The following is a 26138-nucleotide window of genomic DNA, read 5'->3' as shown; positions in this document are numbered from 1 at the left end:
AAAACAGGCTCTGTTACCACAGTTTGTGTAAGTGTTTCCACATAATGCTGGATTCCCAGCACACAGTGGACTTGAATGAGCTCTAGAATATCAGATGCATGTTGAATAGATGTCCCTTCTGTTGTGATTATAAGAGACAGAATAGTCAGCCTGAAGGCCGAAAAAGACAGGGAAATGGGGGCTTTATTTGTGTTTTCTTTTTTTTTTAATTTGATTTTTTTTTCTTTTTTTATTGGCTGCATCCACAGCATATGAAAGTTCCTGGGCCAGGGATTGAATCTGAGCCACAGCTGCAGCAACACCAGATCCTTAACCCACTGTGCTGGGCCAGGGATCAAACCCGTGCCTCCACAGCAACCCGAGCCACTGCAGTTAGATTCTTAACCCACTGTGCCACAGTAGAAACTCCTATTTGATTTTTTAATCAGATGGAAGATAATATATAAAAGAGGTGAGTCATTTTACTCTAAATCAAATACCCTGACATTGACTTTTTTTTTTAAGGAGATAGAGTTTTGGTAAGGAGCAAGTTTATAACACTTGTATCAAGTTGTTTTTTTTTTTTAATGGTAGATTTGGAAATGAAAATGACAAATGCCAAGAACAAGCTGCATAGTTTTCGTGTTCATTAAAAACTACTCCACCCACAATTTACAATGTGTTATCTCTTGCCCAACTTCAACTATGCACAGAGCCCATGCCAGGGAATCAAGGAGCATCCAAAGTCCCAAAGGCTGGTCTGGCCTCCATCTCATACTCACTTAGAGAACCAATCAAGTGACTCTCAGAAGGGAGAAAAGGCAGACGGGCAGATCATTCACTTGAGGAATGAAGATGTCACAGTGAAGTTCATTCCTGTCATCTGCACTTGCCTTTCTGTGAATGTAACAATTTCTGATGCACAGAGAACATCCTGGGAGTTTGTGCTGGGGGGCTGGGAGATGGCAGCCAGGAAACATGCTTCTCCCTGTGCATCATCAGAATCAGCTGCCTGCATGGAAGGGAGTGCACAGGGCCTGCCAGCTGGTGCCAAAGGGTGGGAAGCCAATCAGTCATGGCAGAGGTCCACTCTGCCACCAGCCGGGTAAAGGCAGCAGCATTTCACTTCCTCACCTTTAGAAGGTCATGGGGTAGGTTAGGCCCATAAGAGCCTTTATTCAAAAAGAAATGCAAAGGTCTGGTAAGTCTCCTTCTCAAAGCTGGTCCTTGGGTTTCCCTAACAGCTCAGGTTGGGATCACAGCAGGGTGTTTTCCCATCCTTGCCTGACAGTGGCTGTGGCGTTCCTGACCAGCCCTGCTATTGCATAGATATAAAGGCAGGAATTGGCAGGTCTAGTGTAGGTAAAAGAAGTACACAGAATGAATGAGAAGCCAGCCCCTCTCCTGACATGCATTCCTCAGAGATGGGGTGGGGAGGGGAGAGGGGGAGCCTGTTTTCCATATGAGTAGCAGGTTTGAGTTCATAAAGAGGGCTTTCCATTGTGCCATCAAGATTTTGGACAATTGCCCAGATCTTGGTTTCAAATTCCATTCCTAAATGGAACCAGGGAGGCTTCTTGGAAAAATGTCTAATTCCAGGGCAAAGGCTGGGAAAGTACAAGGATGAATGAAGTTGGGATACCTAATTGCACCAGAAAAGTAAGGAAGTACTCAAAAAGTGATGAGATGTGTTGAAAGGAAAGAAGAGCCAGCTTGCAGAGACTCCCACTGGCTAAATTGGGAACGGTTTGAACGCAAAATAAATAACAGCAATCAGTAAATCCACACTGATAATCAGTAAACAAAATTTAAAATATTTGAATAGTAGTTCCTTTGTGGTATAGCAGGTTAAGGATCCAGCATAGTCACTGCAGTGGCTCAGGTTGCTGCTGTGGCATGGGTTTGATCCCTGGCCCAGGAAATTCCACATGCCATGGGTGTAGCCAAAAAAAAAAAAAAAAAAAAAAAATTAATAAAAATAAATAAATAAATAGGGGAGCAGGGGAAACTCTTGCTTAGAAGAGAATGCCAACAAATAAGTGCAAGGATCATAGAGTTTTTTTTAAAAAATCACCATTTACCACTATCATAGTTATAACCGATTCAGAGCAAATATCATCAATGGATACTAAAATTGTTAGTTGAAAGGGAAATGCGGACAGAATATTTGTACAATCTTGAAGTAAATCACCACAGATTAATTATTAATTTCAAAGTAAAAAACAGTAATTTCACTCTGGAGAAACCTGGCAGACAACACTTTGACCAAGTCACCACCAATTCTGGGACATGTGCCTCCTGAGATGAAACACTAAGAAGAACATAACAGAAAGTCATAGCTCAGGAGTTCCCTGGTGGCTCAGCGGGTTAAAGATCTGGCATTGTCACTGCTGTGGCTGTTACTGCTGTGGCATGGGTTCAGTCCCTAGGCTGGTAACTTCTGCATGCCACAGGTGCACCCCCCCAAAAAAGAAAGAAAGGCATAGCTCATGTTTAACCACATAAAAACACAAGAGAAATCCAAACTGAAGAGCATTTGACTCTGCAGATATGTCAGGGGCACGAGAGATAGAAAGATAGAAGGTCCTGTCTTTCATTTCTCCCATGGCTCAGGTTCAGCTGCATCCTCACTTTTCTAAGTAACGTTCAGCAATTAATGTGCGAAGGAGGGAGTGACTGACACTACGGTAGCCAGCCTCAATGCTGTGGCTGCTCAATGCTGTGGATACACTGTCTGAAAGACAACCAGTCCTAGATAGGACTCGACAGGACCGCTATACAGGACATACTCTGAGTGATGAGCCATGAAAAGATAAGGAATTTATCCAGTTTTCACAGAACCTGTAGGGTTGGATGGTCTGGTTCAAATCCCAGCTCTGGGAAGGTTATTCAAACTCCCGAAGCCTGTATTTTCTCATCTGTAAAACGAGCATGATAGGGAAGGGCAGACTGAATGAAATAATTCATGTAAAGTATTCAGCATGGTGTCTGGCACACAGTACATGCTCGACAAATATGACCATTTACTACCTATTATAACATACAATGACTATTACTATCATCTTTGTATTCTCATCACCCAATACAGGGCCTGGAAGACACATGACGTGCATTTTGTTCATGTGTCTTGATGCATTAACAAAGAGAGAGAAATGCAGGAAGTCAGACAGATGCTGATATTTAGAATATATGAATCATTGCTCAAGACCCAGCTGAGCTCCAGCTAATATCTAAGAGAGGGAAACCTTATTAGCAAATAAGGAATCAGGGTCTTGGGTGCAGTTCTCTGATGAAAGATAACTCCTTAGTTAAAGGATGGTGGAGCTTAAGACAAGCTTAAGCTCATCATTCTTTACAAACACTAAGGCAGGCTTGGGGACTCAGAAAAGCAAGACATACTCAATTTACACTTCCATGTGAAGATCAAGCAAGTCATGTTTGACTCCTAGGTGGTAATGAGAAAGTAAAGAAAGGAAATCCATGTTTAAACATGCACATAATTACAGATGGTAAAAGGTGTGTAAACATTGTTCCTGGTCACTGATCTCTAAGAATCCTAATTTCTAGTCTTTGGCTCTGATATGGTCAGGGAGTGACTGAGAGAAAACTACTCAGGATTTAGAGAAGGAAGCAAAGAGAATGGAGATGGCAGCTGCCCTCTTCCTAGAGTGGGCAGAGCTTAGTAAGAGATATCTGTAAAGGTTTTCAAGAAGAAGTGAGGAATGTTGGCAAAAGAGAAGTTTCCATCTCTCCTCTTCCTCAGTTGGGCTCTGTGTCCTCACTCAGGCTGTTCTTCTTCCCCTTGCTTCCTTTTTCTCATTTCCAGCCTAACGGTCACGTGAGGTAGACCTGTCACCTTAGACTTCAATGCTGCCCTTTTCAGTGCCTTTGACACCCTCAAGGGTTACTATCCAATTGGCCATGTGAGTGCTCAGTTCTGGGTCCTCTTCCACCCTTCCTTTCCACCTTCCCCAGTAATTGCACCTTGTACTCACAGTATAGCTAGATCTTGAAGCTGAACAGTGCTAAGGTAGGTTCCATTTTATTTTCGTGCAATTCATCTCCACCACAAGATGGTAAGCTCACAGAAGATCATGTTGATGACACTTTATATGGAGCACCAAGGCCTGCAACAAAGCATCTTGCCACCTGCTTCTGTTTGGCAATACTCTTGCCCATCTCTTGTGGATTCCTTCCCAGTGCTCCACTGGGGTCTACTTTTTTCCTACTCTTTCTCTCTGCTCTCTTCTATCCTTCTTACCTCTCTGTCTTCTTCCTTTATTTTATTTTATTTTATTTTATTTTATTTTATTTTATTTTATTTTTTTGCTTTCTAGGTCCACACTTGCCTGCAGCATATGGAAGTTCCCAGGCTAGGGGTCCAATGGGAGCTACAGCTGCTGGCCTACACCACAGCCACTGCAACATGGGATCCAAGCTTCATTTGCAACCTACACCACAGCTTATGGAAACAGTAGGTCTTTAACCCACTGAGTTAGGCCAGGCATCAAACCTGCATCCTCATGGATCCTAGTTGGGTTCATTAACTGCTGAAGAATGAAGGGAATACCCCCTTTTTAAAAAAAAAAAATTTCCTCAGAGGAAAAGTTCATACCTTCCATTTCATATAATCCTGACATAGTGCTTTTTTTCCCTTCCTGGTGTTCTGTTTATGCCATGTGTCAATTCTCATCAGTTCTCTGGTCCCCTTTGAAATGTCTTAGATTCTCATTATGTTGGTGAGAGTCACTTAAATTCTCTACATTTACAGCCTTCGTACCTGGGATTACTTCTTCTATTTTTTCCTGCCTTTAGTGGCTTCTCTCCATAGTTCATCTTCTCATAAGTCACCAGAATAACTCTTTTATAGAAGACTTTCATGATTTCAGTCTCTTATTCAAAAACCTATAGATGTTTGCCTATGTAACGCAACACGTTAAGCTCTACTAGTAGGTTTCATAGTGGCGCTACAACTTCTCCCTAACAGAACTGTTTATGAAAGGAAAGAGAAATAGAACAACGCATAGTAGAGGAAGCAAAATTAACTTATAAAAGGGTATTGTTGCTTTAAGACAGGAAACGTGCACATTGACAGTTGAGGGCGTCAACTCAGTGCTTGGGTGATGGAAAAGATGATGGAAAAGAAAGTGGTTATTAATGAGGAGGGTCCTCTGTCTCTGAAACAATGAATAAGGAAGAGACAGAGTTTAGTCCCGAGACCACAGTATTCCTAGTAAAGTAGGGAGTCAGATGGGCTGTCAGTTGGGAGCTGAGAAGAGACCTATAGGTCTAAACAGGCTTAGCCAGTCAAGAGTCTCTGCTCATCCCTCATTCACTCACTCCTTCCACGGATGTACTGACCACCTATGTATATGTGAACGAACATTCTTGAGTATTTTTCCACTTTTCTCACGTGGCTTCAGCATTTGATTACATCAGCCAAACCACAGGAAGATAGATCGATAGATTCACAAACATTCAGTTGTGATCTGGTTCAATTCATTGTTCCAGCCTGTTGGAATCTCCTTGATTCTGTCATCCAGGGCTAGCCTGTCCAATGTTGTGTCATCCTTTGAGAATCTGATAAGTACATGTTCTATACTTTCTATTACAAACATTTATAAAAAGGTGGAGTGGGATAGCACTAAGACACGCAGGATACCATGTGAATTCACCCTCTTAATATGGACTCTTTAACAAGCTCCCTTCTGGTGCTGTTCTCCTGCCTGAGCTGTATCTCTCCACCTCTTCCAACAGGAGACTAGAAGAGAGCTCATCAAATACTTCAATCAAGTCCAAATGCACCACACTCACTTCATTTCCCTCACCAAGCTGGCAAGTCAATGAATAATGCTGGCAAGTAGAAGGCTACAATTAGATTGACAAAACTTGTTTTTATCAAACCTGTGCCAAATGGTCATGAGTGCTCTTTCCAAGTGCTTATAAACAATTTCCTTAACCGGCAGTTATAGATTCTTGCCTGGTATTGACAGCAAGTTCACTGCTACCCATTTTGGAATTTTTCTTCTCTGTTTATAAAGCAGAATTGAATGTCTGTCTCTAAGCTTCTAGTATGGTTTTCCCTTAGTTCTGCATCTTCTTCAGTCTAGAGATAAAATTTGCAAATTTTCTTGGTATCTTTTTTTTTTTAAAGAGAAAAAAATCATGTACTTCCTAAAAGAGCTTGTGAAACACTGGTGAGATCTTAGGATGTGTTATTACATAGGCTGTGGTGTAGACCAAACTAGAATAAGCCTCTGGAAACCAGAGAAGATGAGATTGATTCAGTTCACTAACACTTCAGATGAGTTGGTGTATTTCGCCCAAGACACTGAGTGTGGTTTGGAATGATAATTATTCAAGGTCCCTCTCAACAAGAGATTGCTAAAAAAATCAGCTTCTAAACAAATTTTCTTGTCTCTGCCCAGCCATACTGCTCACCTCTGCCATCAGTACCTTCAGAGTACCAGTGTATAAGACCTACCAGCAATTAAGATTGGACTTACCCACTTGCCCAAGCCTGGATAGTCATGTTCTGGATCAAAAAGGTGCTGGTGTAACTGGAATTCTCGACTGAACTCCGCTGTGTCAGGGGTGTTTTCTAGACATCCATCATCTACTGCAAACAACAGAAGGTTTCTGAGAAACAGCCAAGGCATCTATTGTTATTCTAAGAGTTAACTGATTAAAAACAATCAGACACCCAAAGGTCAAAATCTATTCACATCAGTTACTCTCAGTCACTTTCCTGCAGGGATTTGCTCATCCCAGACTCCCACCCATGGCAGAGGCTGGTTGGCTACTCACCAAAACCACTTCCCAATCCCCATCGGCATATGGCTAACTTCCCAACTTTGCTCTGCAGTCAGGTGGAGTCATGTGCCTGGGTTTGGGCCAGTGGAATGTGTGCAGACGTGATGTACCTCACTTCCAGGCCTGGCCCATAAAAGCCTTCAATATGAGCCCCTCTCCTTTTCCTCCTAACCTCCCTCCTCACCCCACCACCTATTGGTCTGTTTGCTGACTGGGACAACTGTGGATGTCAAGTGTTAAAACAGTAGTCAGCAGCCTGGGTTGCCGAATGCCCCCACCCCCCACCACACACTCACCTACCTCTGGCAGGACCTCACATGGATGAGAAATGAACTACCTCTACCATGTTAAGCCACTATCATCTTTTATCTGTCATAACAGCAAACATTTCCTTCACGAATATGCTTTCAATCCATATGACTCACTCAGTTTTCTCTGGGGCAAGCTGTTTAGAAATGATTTTGGCTTCTTGGAGAAAATTCATTATATAAGAACAATACTTTAATTAGACAGTACTTGATGTATGTGTTGTAGTGGTAACAGTAAGTTTGGAGTCAGACAGACAGACCTGAGCTCAGGGTTTAAATCCTAGTTCATAAGTGACAGATGGGTTTAGATCCTTGGGAACGTTAACCTAGACCCCCTAAGTCCATGTATTTATTCATCAAGGAGATGGGAATGATCATGGCCTTACCCTACAGGGTAGCTGTGAGGAATAGAGATGATCACATAATAGGTTTCCTCTATGTTTTAGTTCCCTCCTCACCATCTCTTTTTAAATGACAGTTCGAATTATCAATGCCCTTTGAAATAAAGCATGTCTTCCATTCAAATCCAAGAAACTTTATTCCTTTGGGCTAGTGCTTTATTCCTAAGCCCTGTCATCACTGGACACAATGCTCGGAAAAGAAGAGCCATTTTTTTTCTATCTCTAATGTGCTTTCGACGACAGTACATTTTAAAAGAGAGGGGAGAGATTGTGAATTTTGTACAGGACCAGGAGAATGGAAGAGACTTCCTTTCAAAGAGATAGTGAGGCAGCAAAGTCAAGGCCAAAGGGGGCCTGGTACACTCAGGTAGTCTGGTCTCTAGAGACAGTTCTGACACCTTCCATCAGTGTTAAGCATCCAGTCTCTCAGTACTTAGCAGCATGAAGCTCATGTGGATGGCATGAGCATTCAGATGAAATCCCTGATGTGGTTCTAACGTGATTCCTCACTTCTTACTGAACTATTTATCTCACTTCATCTACAGCAATGAACATGCAGGAAAGGAAGTGCAAAGCAACAGAAGTCAGGCAGGCTGCATATGGCAGCTTTACAACCTTTTCCTAATTGTTTCTCAAGTACCTCTGAGTGGGCCCAGACCAAGATATAGAGATAAAGCCCTGCTCTGGGAATCAAAGGTATCTGGGCCTAAACACATGCCCTGGAATTCACATCCCATCCCTGAAGACGAGGATGAGGACAGACCCTCTAAATTCTGACTGCTGCTCTGCAGGGGTGGAAGGGCCATGATTCAGAGGCGGGTACAGCTTGGGAGGGGAAATCAAGATTCTCTTCTTGGATTGCAAGATGGTGTGGTGTCCTGATTCTCAGTGAGGTGTGTCTCCAGCAATTTCTTACAAATAATGGCTAAATTTAGCAAGTAAGTTCTTTTTTTGTCTTTTTAAGGCCACACCTTTAGCATATGGACGTTCCCGGGCTGGGGTTGATGCGGAGCTGCAGCTGCCGGCCTACACCACAGCTCAAGGCAACGCCAGATTCTTAACCAACTAAGTGAGGCCAGGGATCGAACCCACATCCTCACGGACACTGTCAGGTTCTTACCCCGCTGAGCCACAGTAGGAACTCTGAGTTCCTTTTTAGAATGCAGATTATGGTAGAACAAAGAAGGGCAGTAGCTTAATGAAAAGACAGGAGAGGAGATGGCAGATAATTTCAGATAAGAAAGGGTCTGGGAGCCAGGTTTCAAGCCAGCTCTACCAGCTTGTCCCAGAGCTCCTAAGGATACAACATTAGTGCTTGATTCCACGCATCTCTTCCTGGGCTCCACCTTCAGAGTTTCTGATTTAGCAGGTCTGGAGTAGGGTCTGAAAATCGGCATTTCTAATAACTTTCCAGGTATGTTCATGCTGCTGGAACTATACCTTGAGAACCACTGTATTATGTTATAGCTGATCAATTCAACCAAGTCCCCATAGAGACTGTTTACACTTCAGACTTTGAACTGGCCTTTCTTCCTACCCATCCAAAGCCCCACAAGCAAGTGAAAGGTGGCTAAAGCAGTTGCTTCTGTGCAATGATTCAGATTTTCCTGCACTGGCTTGGTCACATCTACTCTGGTTGTCCCATCCCAGGATGCAATCTCTGTCCCCCATGGAAAACAGAGACCTCACCCTAAATGAAAAGAGGACTCTCTTTCAGAGAGAGCCTCTATCAGAGAAAGCTTGGATTATGTTCACAAAAAGTTGAGGGGCCAGAGTTCCCATCATGGCTCCGCAGTAGCAAAACCGACCAGTATCTGTGAGGATACAAGTTCGATCCCTAGCTTCACTGGGTTAAGTGGGTTAAGGATCCAGCGTTGTCATGAGCTGTGGTATAGGTCACAGGCAAGGCTAGTTCCATGTTGCTGTGGCTGTAATGTAGGCTGGCAGCTGTATCTCCGTTTCAACCCCTAGCCTGGAAACTTCCATATGCTGCAGGTGTGCCCCCCACCCCCCAAAAAAAGTTGAGAGGCCAATATTGTCAGAATTTTCAGAGCAAGGCAGTATGTCATGGCGGTTGGGTGAACAGTCCTGAATCAGGAAGACCTGGGGTTGAGTCTTGGCTCAGCTACTTGCTACATGTATAACCTTGGGCAGCTTACTTTCTAAGCTTCATTCTCCTTATATGTAAAGGAGGGATAAAAAATACTAACATTCCACATCCTGGGCTGTGGGATGGAAATCCTGTGAAATCAGATTGTTATGATCATTATACAACTACAGATGTGATAAATTCATCTGAGTAATTTAAAAAAATGGAAAAAAAATACTAACATTATTATTACTGGGCTGGCAGGGAAAGACTATTCTGATGCTGGAAGTTAGTACAAGCCCAGGAAAGAAATGCATTGCTTCCTAGTGGCAAAGCTATTTATAACCAGGATGCCATTTCATGAGCCCTTACTCAGTTCTAGGTGGTGTGCCATGGGCTTAATATGGATAATTTCATTTAATCCCCACAACAAACCCCATTTTGCAAATAAGGAAACAGTTGCAAGCAGTTCATTAACTTGTTCAAGATCACATGCCTTGTTCACCATGACCCTTAACTACTGAGGTAAACTGCTCGAAGCCCAGCATGTTGTGTAGTCCACTGTCCATTCATTCTCTTTGGCACTAGGGGTAGGAAAGTGAAAGGGATCCCTGAGTAGCAAGGAAAGTGTCCACCTTCTTCCTTAATCACCCTCCTACCTTCCTGGGTCCTCTCTCTCTCATGCCGCCCCCAACCCCCAAGAAATATTTCAGGATAGATTCTCACTGGTTATGACATAGTTGAAACATCCATTGTCTAGAGAAGGAAGGAAAACAATTGGGCATGGATCATCCACAAATATTAGTTCTGAAGACTTAAAAATGGGCAGCAATTGTATCACAGAAGAGGCCAAAAGAGAAAAATCCTTCTCTCTTTTTATTAAAAGTGGAGCAGGTGCAGCAAGTTCCCTGGTGACCTAGTAGTTAAGGATTCCACCTTGCCGAAAACTGCTGTGGCTTGGGTTCAATCCCTGGCCTGAACCAAGGGGGTTAAAAATAATTTTTTAAAAGGTGTTAAAAAATTTTAAAAATTAGGAGTTCCCATTGTGACTCAGCAGGTTAAGAACCCAACATAGTCTCTGTGAGGATGCAGGTTTGATCCCTGGCCTCATTCAGTGGGTTAAGGATCCCACATTGCCGTGGCTGTGGTATAGACCTGCAGCTGCAGCTCTGATTCGACCCCTGGCCCAGAAACTTCCATATGCTGCACGTGTGGCTTTAAAAAGAAAAAAAAATTAAAAATTAAAAAACAAAAAAGAAAAGTGGAGCAGGTGCAGAAAAAAAGCATCAGTTCCCAAAGAGGGAGAGAGGCAGAAGATAAAGCCTCTTCAAGGGAGTCCTCTGTCGGACAATCTGAACAACTGAATCAACTGCCCTTCCCAAGCTACACACTATTACACGGGGGCTCATCTGACTAGGAGTACTATTTCTCTGAGTATGTGCACCCTGTGTTAGAATGTTTAACTGTACTTCCCATGGGAACCCAAGGGCATGCCCATTACCTGTTTTTCCAATGGGACAGGGATTTGGAGGGTCCGGGTAGCCCTGGTCTTCACTGAAGTCTTTAGGAATGTTGTCACCAGTCAACTCTGCCACGATGTTTGGGATGTTGCCAAAGGGTCCCAAGTGCTGTAGCCCCTCATGAGCTCCACCTGCCGGGGAATCAGAAGTAGTTCCTTTCAGGCCCATGACATTCACTTCAACTAATCTTTATTCAGGCAAACCATACAGAAAAAGCACCGTGCTCCTTGCTCTGGAGAGAGGAAAAGAGATACAACAGTTGCCGCCCTTGAGGGGGCTAAAAATTTCGTCATGGAGACACGAGGCACATATATCATTTCCACACAGGGCACACTGTATGTGCTATAATAGACATGTTAAAATCTAGTAGTGGAATTTCCTGGTGGCTCAGCAGGTAAGGATCCAATGCTGTCACTGCTGCGGCCTGGGTCACTGCTGTGGCATATGTTCAATCCCTGTCCTGGGAACTTCCATGGGCTGCAGGCGCAGACAAAAAAATACAATACATTTTAAAATAAAAAAATTAAATATAGCAATGGGAGTAGAATAAAGGAGAGTTTCATCTGACTGATAGAATGGGGAGGGCTTCTTGGATAAGCTAGAGATTGAGTGGCATTGACACAGATGGGGAGGGCTTTGGAAGCTGGATGTGGACCTTGGGGAAGAGAAAAGGAGGCTGTTGGCATCCAGGGGAAAGAACAGGCTGAACAGCAACCAATTACGATAAAAAGGGAGATGAAGCAGTCTCTGTCCTCCTGAAATTCTAGAACAACCGCTTAAAATCAGGTGTATTTACTTCGATCCCTTCTTCACAGCATATCTTTTTATATCTGTGTATACTCATTATTTTACTTTCTATTATAGCATGTGGCTGCATGGTCTCTGTTCTCATGATTACAAATGACTATGCAATCTTCTACCCAGGGGCTCTATCACAACATATTAATCATTCCCTCATTGCAGGACATTTAGTGTTTCCCAATTTACTCTTGGGCATTTAATTTTTTCCATATTTTGGATTAATTTTCACAAGGAGAAATTCCCAGAAGTGAAATTACTGGGTCAAAAGCTATAAATATTTTTATGGCTCTTTATATTATATTGCCAAACTGTTTTCCAAAAAGAAAATATCATCAACAAAATCTGAGAATACCATTTTTATAACATCCTAACCAGCACTGGGTTTTATAAAGATAAAGTTTTATGTTTTCTTTGCTAATTTAAAAGGTTTTTAGAAAAATTACTGTTTTAGGGAGTTGCCGTCGTGGAGCAGTGGTTAATGAATCCAACTAGGAGCCATGAGGTTGTGGGTTCGATCCCTGGCCTTGCTCAGTGGGTTAAGGATCTGGCATTGCTGTGGCTGTGGTGTAGGCTGGCAGCTACAGCTCTGATCAGACCCCTAGCCTGGGAAGCTCCATATGCAGCGGGAAGCGGCCCTAGAAAAACAGAAAAAAATTACTGTTTTATTTTGAATGTCTTTGATTACTAGCACAGCCAAATATTTTTCGCATGTTTATTTACAAGCTTTAATTTTTTTTCTGTGAGTTGTCTGTTTATGCTCTTTAGTGTTTCTCCTATCAGTTTTCATGAACATTTGACAAAATTAACACATGAAGCCTTTGAATGTTGCACTTCCTGCAAACATTTTCCCAGGTTGTCTGACTGAATTCTGGTCATTACTGTAATAGCTTGCTAACATAGGCTTTTATTTTTTTATACTTAATGAATTTTATTACATTTATAGGTGTACAACAATCATTACAACCAAATTTTATAGCATGTCCATCCCAAACCCTCAGTGCATCTCCCCACCCCCCAACCTATCTCAATTGGAAACCATAAGTTTAGTCAAGTCTGTGAGTTGGTATCTGTTCTGCAAAGAAGTTCATTGTGTCTTTTTAGATTCCACATGTCAGTTATAGCATTTGATGTTGGTGTCTCATTGTCTGACTGACTTCACTTAGCATGATAATTTCAAGGTCCAACCACGTTGCTACAAATGCTGCTCTTTCCTTTTAATGGCTGAGTAATGTTCCATTGTATATGTACCACATCTTCTTTATCCACTCCTCTATCGATGGACATTTAGGTTGTTTCCATGTTTTGGCCATTGCAAATAGTGATGCAATGAACATTGGAGTACATATGTCTTTGCGAGTTGTGGTTTTCTCTAGATAGATACCCAGGAGTGGGATTGCTGGATCAAATGGTAGTCCTATTTTTAGTTTTCCAAGGAATCTCCACACTGTTTTCCACAGTGGTTGTACCAATTTACATTCTCACCAACAGTGTAATAGGGTTCCTTTTTCTCCACACCCTCTCCAACACTTATTGTCTGTAGACTTTCTGATGATGGCCTTCTGGCTGGTGTAAGGTGGTACCTGATACCTCATAGTGGTTTTGATTTGCATTTCTGTAATAATGAGTGATGTTGAACATCTTTTCATGTGTTTTTTGGCCATCCATATGTCTTCTTTGGAGACTTGTCTGTTTAGATCTTCTGCCCATTTTTGGATGGGGTTGTTTGTTTTTTTGGTATTAAGCTGTAGGAGGAGTTTATAAATTTTGGAGATTAATCCCTTGTCAGTCGATGCATTTGCAAAGATTTTCTCCCATTCTGTGGGTTGTCTTTTTGTTTTGTTTAGGGTTTCCTTTGCTGTGCAGAAACTTTTAAGTTGAATTAAGTCCCACTTGTTTATTTTTGTTTTTACCATCTTTACTCTCAAGAGGTGGATATGAGAAGATGCTGCTGTCATTTGTCAGAGAGTGTTTGGCCTATGTTTTCCTCTAAGAGTGTTATAGTATCTGGTCTTATATCTAGGTCTTTAATCCATTTTGAGTTATTTTTGTGTATGGTGCTAGGAAGTGTTCTAAGTTCATTCTTTTCCATGTGGCTGTCCAGTTTTCCCAGTACCATTTATTGAACAGGCTGTCTTTTCTCCATTGTATATTCTTGCCTCCTTTGTCATAGGTTAGTTAACATAAGCTTTTAATATTTATGTAGTAAGATTTGTTGTTACTATCTTTTGTGATTTATTTTCACTTTCTGAACTTACAAAACTACTGCCTCTTCAAAAGAACCATAACATTTAGATATTTCTTTCAGTGCAGCCAAATTTTATTTTTAAAATCAGTTCTTTGGTGCAGCCACACTATGAAAACAGTGTCGAGGTTCCTTAAAAAATAAAAATTAGAACTACCATACAATCCAACAATTCCAATCCTGGGTATTTATCCAGAGAAAAAGAAAACCACTAATTCGAAAAGATACGTGCTGCCCAATATTCACTGAAGCACTATTTACAATAGCCAAAATATGGAAGTAACCTAAGTGTCCATCAACAGAGGAATGGATAAAGAAGATGCAAGATTATATATATAGTCAATGGAATATTACTCAGCCATAAAAAAGAATGACATCTTGCCATTCATGATTTATGACAACATGGATGGATCTGGAGGGTATTATACTAAGTGAAATACTGTATTTTTCACTTACGTATTGAATCTAAGAGACAAAATAAATAAATATAATAAGACATAAACAGACTCACAGATACAGAGAACAAACTAGTGGTTGCCAGAGGGGAATAGGGGGTTTGGGGTGAAACAGGTGAAGGGGATTAAGAGGCACACATTTGCAAATATAAAATAAATAGGTCACAGGGATGTAATGTACAGCACAGGGAATACAGTCAACAATATTATAATAAATTTGTATAGTATGCAATCTATAAAAATATTGAATCACTATGCTGTGCACCTAAAACATATAATACTATAAGTCAACTATACTTCAAAAAATTAATTCTTTAACCTATATTCTATATGTTTTAGTGCATGTAAGTAATTAATGAATTGTTCCATCAGCATTTAAGTATTTCTGTCTTTTCCCCATTTATGTCATTCCTTCAACAAATATTTAAGTGCCCCAGAGATACCAAAACCTGATCTGAGCACCAAGGCACAGCAGTGAAGAAGAAAAACTTATGTTGTATAACTTGTTTTACTTACATATAATGCATGTCAATTTCTGGACTTTCATGTGCATGAAATTAGAACCAAAATCAAGCTAAAATAACCATACTTCCACCTTCCTGGGAAGAATGGTCTTGATGACAGGTTCTATTACTTAAGTCTAGCTGAGTAAGGGTCCCTTCAGCCCTGGATGAGCTGTGCCAAGGTATAGCCTTGGACACTTGCTTTTTCTCCTCTTTTTTGGTTGAACCAGCTCCCCTTTGGATTGACACATTATTTTGTTTGGAAATATTAATATATTCAGTAGGATCGTGGCTAGATCTTCATGTCCTTGGAATCATATTGTCTCTTTCAAGTGACTTTGCGTACTTGTCTTAATTTATTATATTTGATTAATGTTTATCCTCAAAAGGATCACTGTACCTCCTTTAATTCCAAATTCCGCTGGCTTCCAAATATAGATACCACCAAGGGACTGGGTTGTTTGGTTTACATTTATAATATAGTTCATGGCTTTGTGAGTGAGTAGCCTGCAAAACTTCTGCATTTAAAAAAAGGTATTGTTTTTGTAAATTGTCCATGTGAATATTTAAATACGACGTATTTTTATATAACCCATAAACATTTAAATAGAGCTAATTATTCAACTTTCTTAATCATAGTCTTTTATGTCCTCATTCATATTTCATCTCTTTATCATGATCTGAAGGCTATGTACTAAAATCTATTACTACCAATAACTGTCTGTCAGTATTTTTTATTTCTTACTGTTTTTGTAGGGCCGCACCTGCAACATATGGAAGTTCCCAGGCTAGGGATCAGATCCAAGATACATCTGCTGGTCACAGCCATAGCCACAAAGGATCTGAGCCATGTCTGTGACCTATACCACAGCTCACAGCAAAGCTGGGTCCCCAATCCACTGAGTAAGGCCAGGGATTGAACCCACATCCTTATAGATACTAGTCGAATTAATTTCCCCTGTGCCACAACGGGAACTCTGCTTTAGCATTTTGATGCTATGCTAATTGGCATGCCCAAGAGTATAAATTCTACATTTTAATTGTGTTATTAATTGATTAAGTTAAATGATTAATTGACCAATCATATTTCTTTTTGGGGGGTGGAGAGGCTGTGCCTGTGGCATACAAAAGTTCCTGGGACAGGGACTGAACCTATGCCACAGCAATGACAACACTGGATCCTTAACTGCTAGGTCACCAGGGAACTCCTGACCGATCATATCTTGAGTCATGTTTCTTCTATTAGTATTACAGTATTGTTTTGTTTGATAAACCTTTGATCATTCTTTTAACTTTTATGTACCTTTCCAAAGATCTTCCCAATTCATATTGAAGTGTCTGCCTTGAGAGACATTCAAGAAATTCATATTTGTTATCCCACATTAACACAAGACCTGCAAAAGCTTACAGAGACAGATACACTTGGCATTGATATATATGAAGCTTTGTACAATCTTGGCATTAGAGCCACCGCCATGCTTGCTATAGGGCATGCCTTCTGGTGTGTCAATACATGTCTCAACTTTTGAAAGCACCCTAGCCTTAAGTGCCAGGAATTATCCAACTTGGCTTAAGGGAGAATGCATGTCTTAATGCTCCATTGGTAATTAATGAAGGAAGCAAACACAGTTTCCTTTATGGAAGGCCTGCCAGGGCTCTGTTTACCTCTGTGCACCAGTGCCATTAGAATGAATGGAGCACTTGTTAGGCAGCAACAGATGTTTAGCACCAGGCAGATACATTATAACACAAGCTCTTTTAAAACTATATTTAATGACATCAAATCAAGAAAAATGCACTGAGGTAGGAACTATGGAAGAAATGGAAGTGAAAAAATGCAATTCTTTGCTCTCCAGGAGCTTGACTTTTATAGACAAGCACAGTAACCATATATAGAAAATAATCAGAGAGGATATGATTGAGGATACAACCTAATGCCAGTTATTTGGTTCAGTATAATGTTTAGAGTATGCTGATCTATTTCGTACCTGAAAACAAGTCAAACAAACTGCTTTGAACCCATGGATGCGATCTGGTCTATTAGCCTCACTCTCAATAAAACATACACTTAAAAATCATTATTCATCAGCTTAAAAATCTGTACTGACCTCACACCACCCGTCAGAATGGCCACCATCAAAAAGTCTACAAACAATAAATGCTGGAAAGGGAGCCCTCTTACACAGTTGGTGGGAATGTTAAATGGTACAACCACTCTGGAGAACAGTATGGAGGGTCCTTAAAAAACTAAAAATAGAGCTACCATATGATCCTGCAATCCCACTTCTGGGCATATAATACAGAAAACCATAATTCAAAAAGACACATGCAACCTAATATTCAATGCAGCCCTATTCACAATGGCCAAGACATGGAAGAAACTTAAATGTCCATCAGCAGAGGAACAGATACAGAAGACATGGTACCATATATACAATGGAGTATTACTCAGCCACAAAAAGAATGAAATAATGCCATTCGTAGCAACATGGATAGATGTAGATTATCTTACTAAGTAAGTCAGACAGAGAAAGACAAATAGCATGATATCGCTTATATGTGGAATCTTAAAAGATGACACAAATGAACTTATTTACAAAATAGAAATAGGAGTTCCCATCGTAGCTCAGCAGAAATGAATCTCAGTAGCATCCATGAAGAGACAAGTTTGATTCCTGGCCTAGCTCAATGGGTTAAGTATCTGGCATTGCTGTGAGCTGTGGTGTAGGTTGCAGACATGGCTGGGATCTAAAATCTAGTGTGGCTGTGGCTGTGGCTGTGATGTAGGCCAGCTGCTTCAGCTCTGACTCAACCCATAACCTGGGAACTTCCACATGCCATGGGTGTGTCCCTAAAAAGACCAAAAAGAAAAAGAGAAAGAAAAAGAAACAGATTCACAGGCGTAGAAAACAAACTTCTGGAGTTCCCATTGTAGCTCAGTGGTAACAAACCCAACTAATTCCATGAGGCCAGGTTTGATCCCTGGCCCCACTCAGTGGGTTAAGGATACAGCATTGCTATGGGCTGTGGTGTAGGTTACAGACATGGCTCAGATCTGGCATTGCTGTGGCTGCTGCATAGGCTGACAGCTGCAGCTCTGATTCAACCCCTAGCCTGGGATTTCCATATACCATGGACGTGGCCCTAAAAAGAAAAGAAAAAAGAAAAGAAGAAAAGAAACTTATAGTTAACAAATGAGAAAGTGAGGGGGGATAATTAGGAGCCTGGGATTAACAGATACAAACTACTACATATAAAATAAATAAACAACAAGAACCTATTGTATAGCAAAGGGAACCAACTCAATATTTTACAATAACCTTATAAGAATCTGAAAAAGTACATATATATGTACGTATATGTATAATTGAATCACTTTGCTATACATCTGAAAATTACTACTACATTGTAAATCAACTATACGTCAATTAAAAAGAAGAAAGAAAATATATGTATTGAACATTACTACATACCAAGACCTGGACTAGAGGATCAATGAAGCAAATAAATGGGAGCCTTTCTCTCACAGAGCTTACAGTGTGTAAGAGCTAAGTCAAGAAATGTATTTAAGATGCAGAGCTGTAACTCACTTGTAATGTAACGGAGATACAGCAAGATACCACAGGTGTGTAGAGAAGAAACATCTAACCCAGACCTAGGAAGTGGAGGACTCCCTGCAGGAAGCAATGTACCAATGATTGCAGTCAGTGCTGTGAAGATAACATGGTTCCTGTTCTCTTCATTCTTCATTCTAGTTGGTTGTTCAACACAATAAGCTAGTGGTATGTGATAAGATATATTCTCTTGGAGTTCCTGTTGTGGTTCAGCGGAAACGAATCTGACTAGGAACCATGAGGTTTCGGGTTCGACCCCTGGCCTTGTTCAGTGGGTTAAGGATCTGGCATTGCCGTGAGCTGTGGTGTAGGTTGTAGACGCAGCTCAGATCCCACGTGGCTGTGGCTGTGGTTGTGGTGTAGGCTGGCAGCTGTAGCTCCGATTGGACCCCTAGCCTGGGAACTTCCATATGCTGCAAGTGTGGCCCTAAAAAGCAAAAAAAAAAAAATTGGATGTTGTGTAGAACATTATTTTAGCAACAGTTTAAAGCCCTTCTTCCTACCTAGGGGTATACGTCAGAATCACTTGTGGAGTATTTTAAAATTCCAGTGCCCCTTACATCAGATCCACTGTACCCAAGCACCCTTCTGAAGACCACTGTACAAAGGAAGATTCAAAGGGAGTTAAGGAGGCCTGCTACAAGGCTACTGCAGAAACTCAGGGGAGAAGTGATAAGGATTGGCCTTAGGGTGGCCCCACCACTTAAGTAGAAATAAGAGAAATTTCAAATAGTGCTCAAGGGAGAGATGAGTCAAGGGTCCATGAGGCTTGCAAAGTCTAGAGGCCCCCTGATTCGGAGAAATAAGGCCATTGGTAAAGACAGTGTCTTTCGCTACAGCTTTTAAATTATTTCAGGTGATTAATTAATCCTATCCTGTGATGATGCTCTGTGTATCTGTTTCCATCACAACCACAGCATTCCAGAAATATCTCTAGAATAGACAGAAATATTTAATTCTTGCCAAAGAAGTTTTGAGCCATTTTGTTTATATAAACCTTGCTTTCTATAATAAAATGGGTACCATACAGCTGTGTACTTTCAAACTCTAGATATCAAATCATTGGTGGGTTTTCCTTGCATGGTTATAGCAATAAAGTGCCAATCAGTCGTGATGTTCAGAGGCAAGGGAGGGCATGGAGTGGGAAGAAAGGACAGAGACTTGGGTTTTCTGATCTAGGCTAGGGCCCTTAAATCTTGTTCTTGGCCTACACTGGAGCCCCATAAAAACTTCTCAAGGCTCTTGCTATACCTTGTGGAATTTCTCCATTGTCTTTCAGCTCATTTCGGCATTCCCATCCCTGCTTCGTGCTGGGCCTCTCCTTCTTCTACATGCCCTTTTAAGTTGGCAGTTCTGCTGGGTAGTTGAGCTTGTTGGTTTCATATAGCTATCTGGTCAACCTGAACACCATGCTTTGCCTCCCACAGACTTGGTCGGTCTCAACATGGCAGCTCCCAGCCAGACTCCAGTGGACCACCAGCCAAGGCCTAGCATCTCCAATAATCAGCTATTCAGAAAAAGGCACTCTCTTTTCCAGTTAATTAAAAACTCCAATTTCAAACTCATTTTCCTAATATAGTGCTTCTGATGATCAGTTGCCATCATCAAGTAAGTGAAAATATGAACACTGGATACTACCTTCTGACCCCCAAAATTTTATCCAGCTCCACAGAGTCATGAGTTTTTGGTTATAATGGCTGCATTTTTTAGTTGTTTAGTTATAGAGTAAATCTCTGGTATCACACCTTATCTTGATGTCATTTAACTCTCCTAAATGTAGTTCATAAAAAACAAAATCTGAGTGAACTGAGGTTTCCAATTATAGTAACATCTCACTTATCTCTTTACTTGAGAATGTGGTTTTCCACATAGTTATCCAGGTCCCTGAAATATCCCTATTGATATGAATATTCATTTATTTAACCATTTTAAGGGGGAAATGTCACTAGGATTTCTGGGTAAATACTTTATTTTTATCTTTTTTTCTTCCCCATATCTGCAGCATGCGGAAGTTCCTAGGGCCAAGGATCAAACACACCACAGCAGTGACCTGAGCCACAAGCAGTGACAATGCCAGGTTCTTTATCTGCTAAACCACAAGGGAACTCCTCTAGGTAAATACTTTAAACAGCAGCTTTGGAATATGATTTGACTTTTTCCTGATAATTTGGGATTATTATTGGGAATATCCATGACTATATAGTGTCATAGCAGTGTGTTCTCAGAGCATGCAAGTGTATACAATGACACAACTATATTAAATGGCCCCAGCTGCTATGGCTTTTAAAATTCCTTGTCTCCTCCCTCTTTGCAAGCTATTAATCTTAGTCATCCTCAATCTTTTTCATAATCAAGAACAGTGCATAAATAGAGAGTGGGCCTAGGCCCTGCAAGGCTTGTCTTCTTATTTGCTTTACTACACACATGAATTGCATGAAGACCTCAAAAAAAATGCAGATTCTGATCAACACAGGAGAGGTGGACCTGACTGCAATCCTTACAAGCTTCCCAGATGATGCTGATGCAACTGGCCCATACATAAATCACACTTTCAGTAGCAAGGGCTAGACAATGCGTGAGCCAAATCTATTCAAATTATATGCAAAGTAAGATGAAATTAGCACTTGGTGACCTTCAGTGTTGGTGCTGAGAGGCTTTTAAAAAGCCGCTTGAAGTTTCAGATAAGGGAGTTGTAGCTACAGCTGAAGTCCCTTTATTTAAGGTTTCATTCTAATTATAGAAGCACTGCCTCTCATTCCACAAGAAAAGGAGCCCTACCCGCACCCCACCCCCGTCCCCTTTCTCATTCAAACTACTTTCTCTTGGGGACCGGAAGTAAAGCGCTTGCTCAGGAAGGTACATTCTCGAAGTTTAAGTGACTTTCTCCTCCGCAGGACTGAAGGTCTCACTCAAGGGCCAATTCTGGTTGCTGCTGAGGAGGATAGTTTTGGTAGAAGTCCAGGTTGATCAGAAATGAAGAAAAGAAACAGAGGTCTGCACCACTCCCTACCTTTTTGTAATACTACAGTTTCAGAGGCTTCAAAGTACTCTAATATCCTTATTAAAAACATTTTCATGAGGTCAGTAGGACAAAAGTCATTGCTCGTAACTGTGAGAAAGTACATCCTGGGACATCGTTACTTGCCTCCAGCTGCCCAGCAAGTAGGTGCTCTTTGGAGCCTGGGATCTTAGCACTGTTTCCAGACCCAGGAGAGCCCCAAGGAGCCTCATGCAGCCCATCCCCATCCTTTCCAGTGGTATCCATCAGCCAGAGATCAGCTTGAGCACCAGAGCAAGAGTTGGTAGAATAACCTATCAGCATAATAGATGCCTTTCCTCTCTCACTCTAGCTCACACTGAGGCTCCAAGGTGTCAGTGACTTGAGGGGGGAGGGGGCACATCCCCAGGCCAGCCAGGCACCCACAGGGTGACTCTGAGATGGGGCGCCAGCCGTGGGCCTCATCAGCACGGTTCCTTCGGGTCTGGGTGCCAGCCTCATGCCAGAAGGTTTAGCGCATCCAGACATGGCCCCACAATCTGGTAACACCCTGACAAGCTCGCAGCCAGTGGTCTCACCCACAGCCCCATGCTGGGGCCGCCTGGGGAACCATGCAACCAGGCAATAAAGGAGAATTGTGGTGGGGCAGCCTGGTGCCAAGGAGCCAGTCACCCACCTCATAAAGAGGGAGTTCCGTAAGGAGAGGCTGGCAGGCAGCGGGCACACTCGTCTGAATACCAGCCATTCAGCTGAAGGGAAAGGAGCCAGCAGTTTTCACTTATGTTACCACAAACAGCAGACACTAAAAATACACTGCGGTCTGGGCCTTCATGCCTCTGGCGTGTCCCCATACATCATTTATAAAGCGATGACCAGCTCTCCTTTTGTTAACATTCTGGGAGACTGAAGCAGTCAGATAGGTGATTCTAACGAATTCTAACTATTAGACTCGAATGAAGTCTCACTTCCTTTGGTTTCTCCCTTCCACACCTGACAGCTGAGGGCACACAGGAGGGGGCACCTGAGAGAGAGGAAAGGGGACAGAGGGAAAAGGTCCCTGGGCAGGGCTGAGCAGGAGGGTACCCAACATGGGCTCGGAGGTGGCAGGACAGGTGTGGGTGGTGAAGAGGCAGCTCTGGCTGGAGGCGAGGGGACAGTGAGGCCCTTAAGGAGGAAGGGCTGGCTGGCCCCAAAAGGTTGGGGGGAGGGGAGGTTGCCTCACAACTTGAGGTAAACACATTTTTGCAAAAAGCAAAATCACTTCTCAGAGCTTGCAGGACTACAAGCAGGCCTTGGGGATGTGGCGGGGTGGGTTCCAGACCACCGCAATCAAGAGTTTCACAATAAAGTCAGTCACATGAAAGTTCGTTTCCCAGCACGTGCAAAAGTGATGTTCCCACTGTGGTCTGTTAAGTGCGCAACAGCACTGTGTCTAAAAACACAAGGCACATACCTTCATTTAAAAATATTTTCTTGGAGTTCCCACTGTGGCCCAGTGGATTAATAATCCAGCTTGTCTCTGGAGAGGCACAGGTTCAATCCCCAGCCCAGCACAATGGGTTAAGGATCTGGCTTTGCTGCAGCTGTGGTGTGGGTCACACCTGCAGCTTGGATTCAGTCCCTGGCCCAAGAACTTCCATATGCTGTGGGTCCAGCCAAAAAAGAAAAAATATATATATTTTCTTGCTACAAAATGCTAATAATCATCTGAGCCTTCAGCGAGTTGTAGGAGTCACATCAGAGATCACTGATTGCAGGTCACCATAATATAATAGTGATGGAAAAGTTCAAAATATCGTGAGAATTACCAAACATGACACAGAGACACAAAGTGAGCAAAAACTTTTGGAAAAATGTGCCAATAGACTTGATGCACAGTTCCCTCAAATGTTCAGTTTGTTAAAAAAAAAAAAAATGCAACATCTGTGCAGTACAATAAAAGGAGATATGCCTATCATCTGTCACCTGCTGTACAAGCATGCCTGGGTTTCTCCTTAGTACAGCATTCAGGCGGTTTCACTGCACATGACTCTCTATACTGTAGCAAAGAAGACAGAGCCAGGAGAAAGGACCAGAAAAAGACAACGTAGTTCTTATTAATGCGGAAAAGCACCTGAAAGCAATGGCCAATTTAACGGGTGGGATTTTTACATTTTTGATGTCTAATATCTATGTTTCTTCTTCCTTCAAGCCCAATGATTTAAGTGAGCTACAAGGAAGAAATGGAAAGAATTAAGACTAGTTTTCACACATGTCCATTCTCAAAATTAACTCCATGCACTAAGGCCTTTTTGGTCTTGATTCCTGGTGAAAAATAAGAGTCCTAAAATTCAAACCTAGCAATGAGAAGCAACTGATTTTCATTTCCTGGGATGCTTTCACAGACAAGAGACCACCTTTCATAAGAACCTTTAGAGCTTCCCTTTGTTTGGATCTTGGGTTCAAGTTCACATTGTGGCACACATCTGATAACATCTAAAACTCTTTGGACTTAAATTTCCCCCTTTTGGTGTTCCCCTTGTGGCTCAGCAGTAATGAAACCCACTAGTACCCATGAGGACTTGGGTTCAATCCGTGGCCTCGCTCAGTGGGTTAGGGATCCAGCGTTGCCATGAGCTGTAGTGTAGGCTGCAGATGCGGCTTGGATCCCTCATTGCTGTGGCTGTGGTGTAGGCTGGTACCTGTAGCTCCAATTCAATCCCCAGCCTGGGAACTTCTATGTGCCATGGGTGTGGCCCTAAAGAGACAAAAAAAAAAAAAAAAAAAATTCCTTTTTAACTTGGTGATAATATGCTCAGTGAGCAGCTGAGTGCCTGGAAGGTAGTAAGTGCTCAATAAATGTTAACTACTTTCATATTCCAACCGGTATTTCCTAATAGCACAATGAACAGAACCCAAATGAATGATCCTACACATTTTTTAATTCCGATGCCCATAGTTCTGTACTTGGCAGTGAGCAAGAGAGGCTCCAAAACAGTTGCACTTTTTATTAACAGCAGTGCCTCCTCATCCACTTAAAACTAATTAATGCTTGAATTCATCCTATTCTTTTTTTTTTTAGCATAAGCATCCTCCATCCCCAACCCCCATTATGCAGGTGGCATAATCTCCTTCTCAAGGATTTGCTGTCCAGTTACAGGGGACAAAACACAAACCTAATGGAAGGGCCAGTTTCACAGAAGAGACCACATGCTCTGGGGGGGAAAAGAAATCTGTAACCTAGAATGAGAAAGTGAGCGTATGACGGTGTACGGTTAGAGATGGGCGCTATGTCCTCCACTCTCCTCCTCCCTAGGCACACAGTTTAGTTTAAGCTATTTAGAATGGGGAGGACGTATGTTGCAATATCCACATTCTTGAAACTCATGACGAGTGACCCCAAAGCACACAACATTTGGTAATTGAGAAAAACAAAGGAATGATTCTATCTGTGCTGAATTGGCTTATTCATTGATTTACCCCAGGGCAGGGGGCTGGTCCAGGAGGCTTGCTAGCGCTATCCTAGTGCTCTGAGTGCAAGCCTGGTCCCTCAACCGGGACTTCCCCATGTAGCCTGCATCATTGGCAAATGCATCATCCTATACATTTGTTGAGTTCTGAATAGAGTTGCGCCTGCTGGCCAATAAGCAAAAATAAAACTCACTGTTCAGATGTTTTGTCTTGAAAGGCATTTCTTTTCATTCTTTTTCTGCCTCTCCCCTTCATCCTAGGATCTAAAAAAACTCAGGCTCCTCTGGGACCAAAGGCAACATTATTATCATCTATTCCGAAGCTTGAAAACAGTGAAGGCAGAAACTCAGAATCAAAGTGTGCTGCATTTGTAGCTTTCACATCTCCATATGGTTCCAATTTAGGATCACAAGCCAAGTTGTTTATTTTAGCAAAGCTTTTTAGTTCACTTTTAAGGTATTTTGCTTAGGCATTGCTTGCTTTTCGAAAGGAGAAAATGTGTATTTTTTTCCAAAGTGGTGTTTGTTTTGGCTGTTTACTCATTTGCAAAAGTTCAAATTCTAGTCTGTGGATTTAACTCATTTTCCCGTAGCCACCACAAGCCCCGCCCCCGCCTCCTCCAACACATACACCCAAGCCCCCAAATTAAAGTAAAATACATTAATTTGAAAAATGAAGCATTTGGGGGATAGCTGTGAATTTTGTGGCTTTCGAAAAAATTGTTTTAATAGGTAAACTGCAGTGGCACTTTCAGTCGCTTCATGTAACTTTATTTGCTGCCTGCAGTGAAGTCTCTACTTGGCAATTTGTATGGAGACCAGGTATGTTTTTGTACTGAGGTTAAGGCTGACTTGGAGTCCTTTATAATCTGTAGTCTGGGATTCTTGCTGAAATTATGTGACTTAACCGGGAGGCAGAGTGGAGCTTAAGTTGAAGTATCAACCACTGTTGAAAAACTAATGGGA

The 26138-nt window shown here is 41.9% G+C and overlaps 1 protein-coding gene across 2 annotated transcripts in view; it reads right to left on the bottom strand.

Annotated features, from left to right (window-relative positions):
* SCG5 (secretogranin V) overlaps positions 1-26138 on the bottom strand; it is a 64102-nt gene that overhangs the window by 5270 nt on the left and 32694 nt on the right. Inside the window, exons 3-4 of one of the 2 annotated variants that reach the window (XM_021082727.1) lie at positions 11092-11241; positions 6486-6595 (exon numbers count right to left, since the gene is read on the bottom strand). In XM_021082727.1, the coding sequence (XP_020938386.1) occupies positions 6486-6595; positions 11092-11241 (260 nt within the window). Of the gene's footprint in view, positions 1-6485; positions 6599-11091; positions 11242-26138 lie in introns of both variants that reach the window. The other variant, NM_001105287.1, reaches the window with a different exon arrangement.

This window comes from Sus scrofa, chromosome 1 (assembly GCF_000003025.6).
Source record: "Sus scrofa isolate TJ Tabasco breed Duroc chromosome 1, Sscrofa11.1, whole genome shotgun sequence".
Lineage (NCBI taxonomy): Eukaryota > Metazoa > Chordata > Mammalia > Artiodactyla > Suidae > Sus > Sus scrofa.
This window is presented reverse-complemented; position numbering and strand designations above follow the sequence as displayed.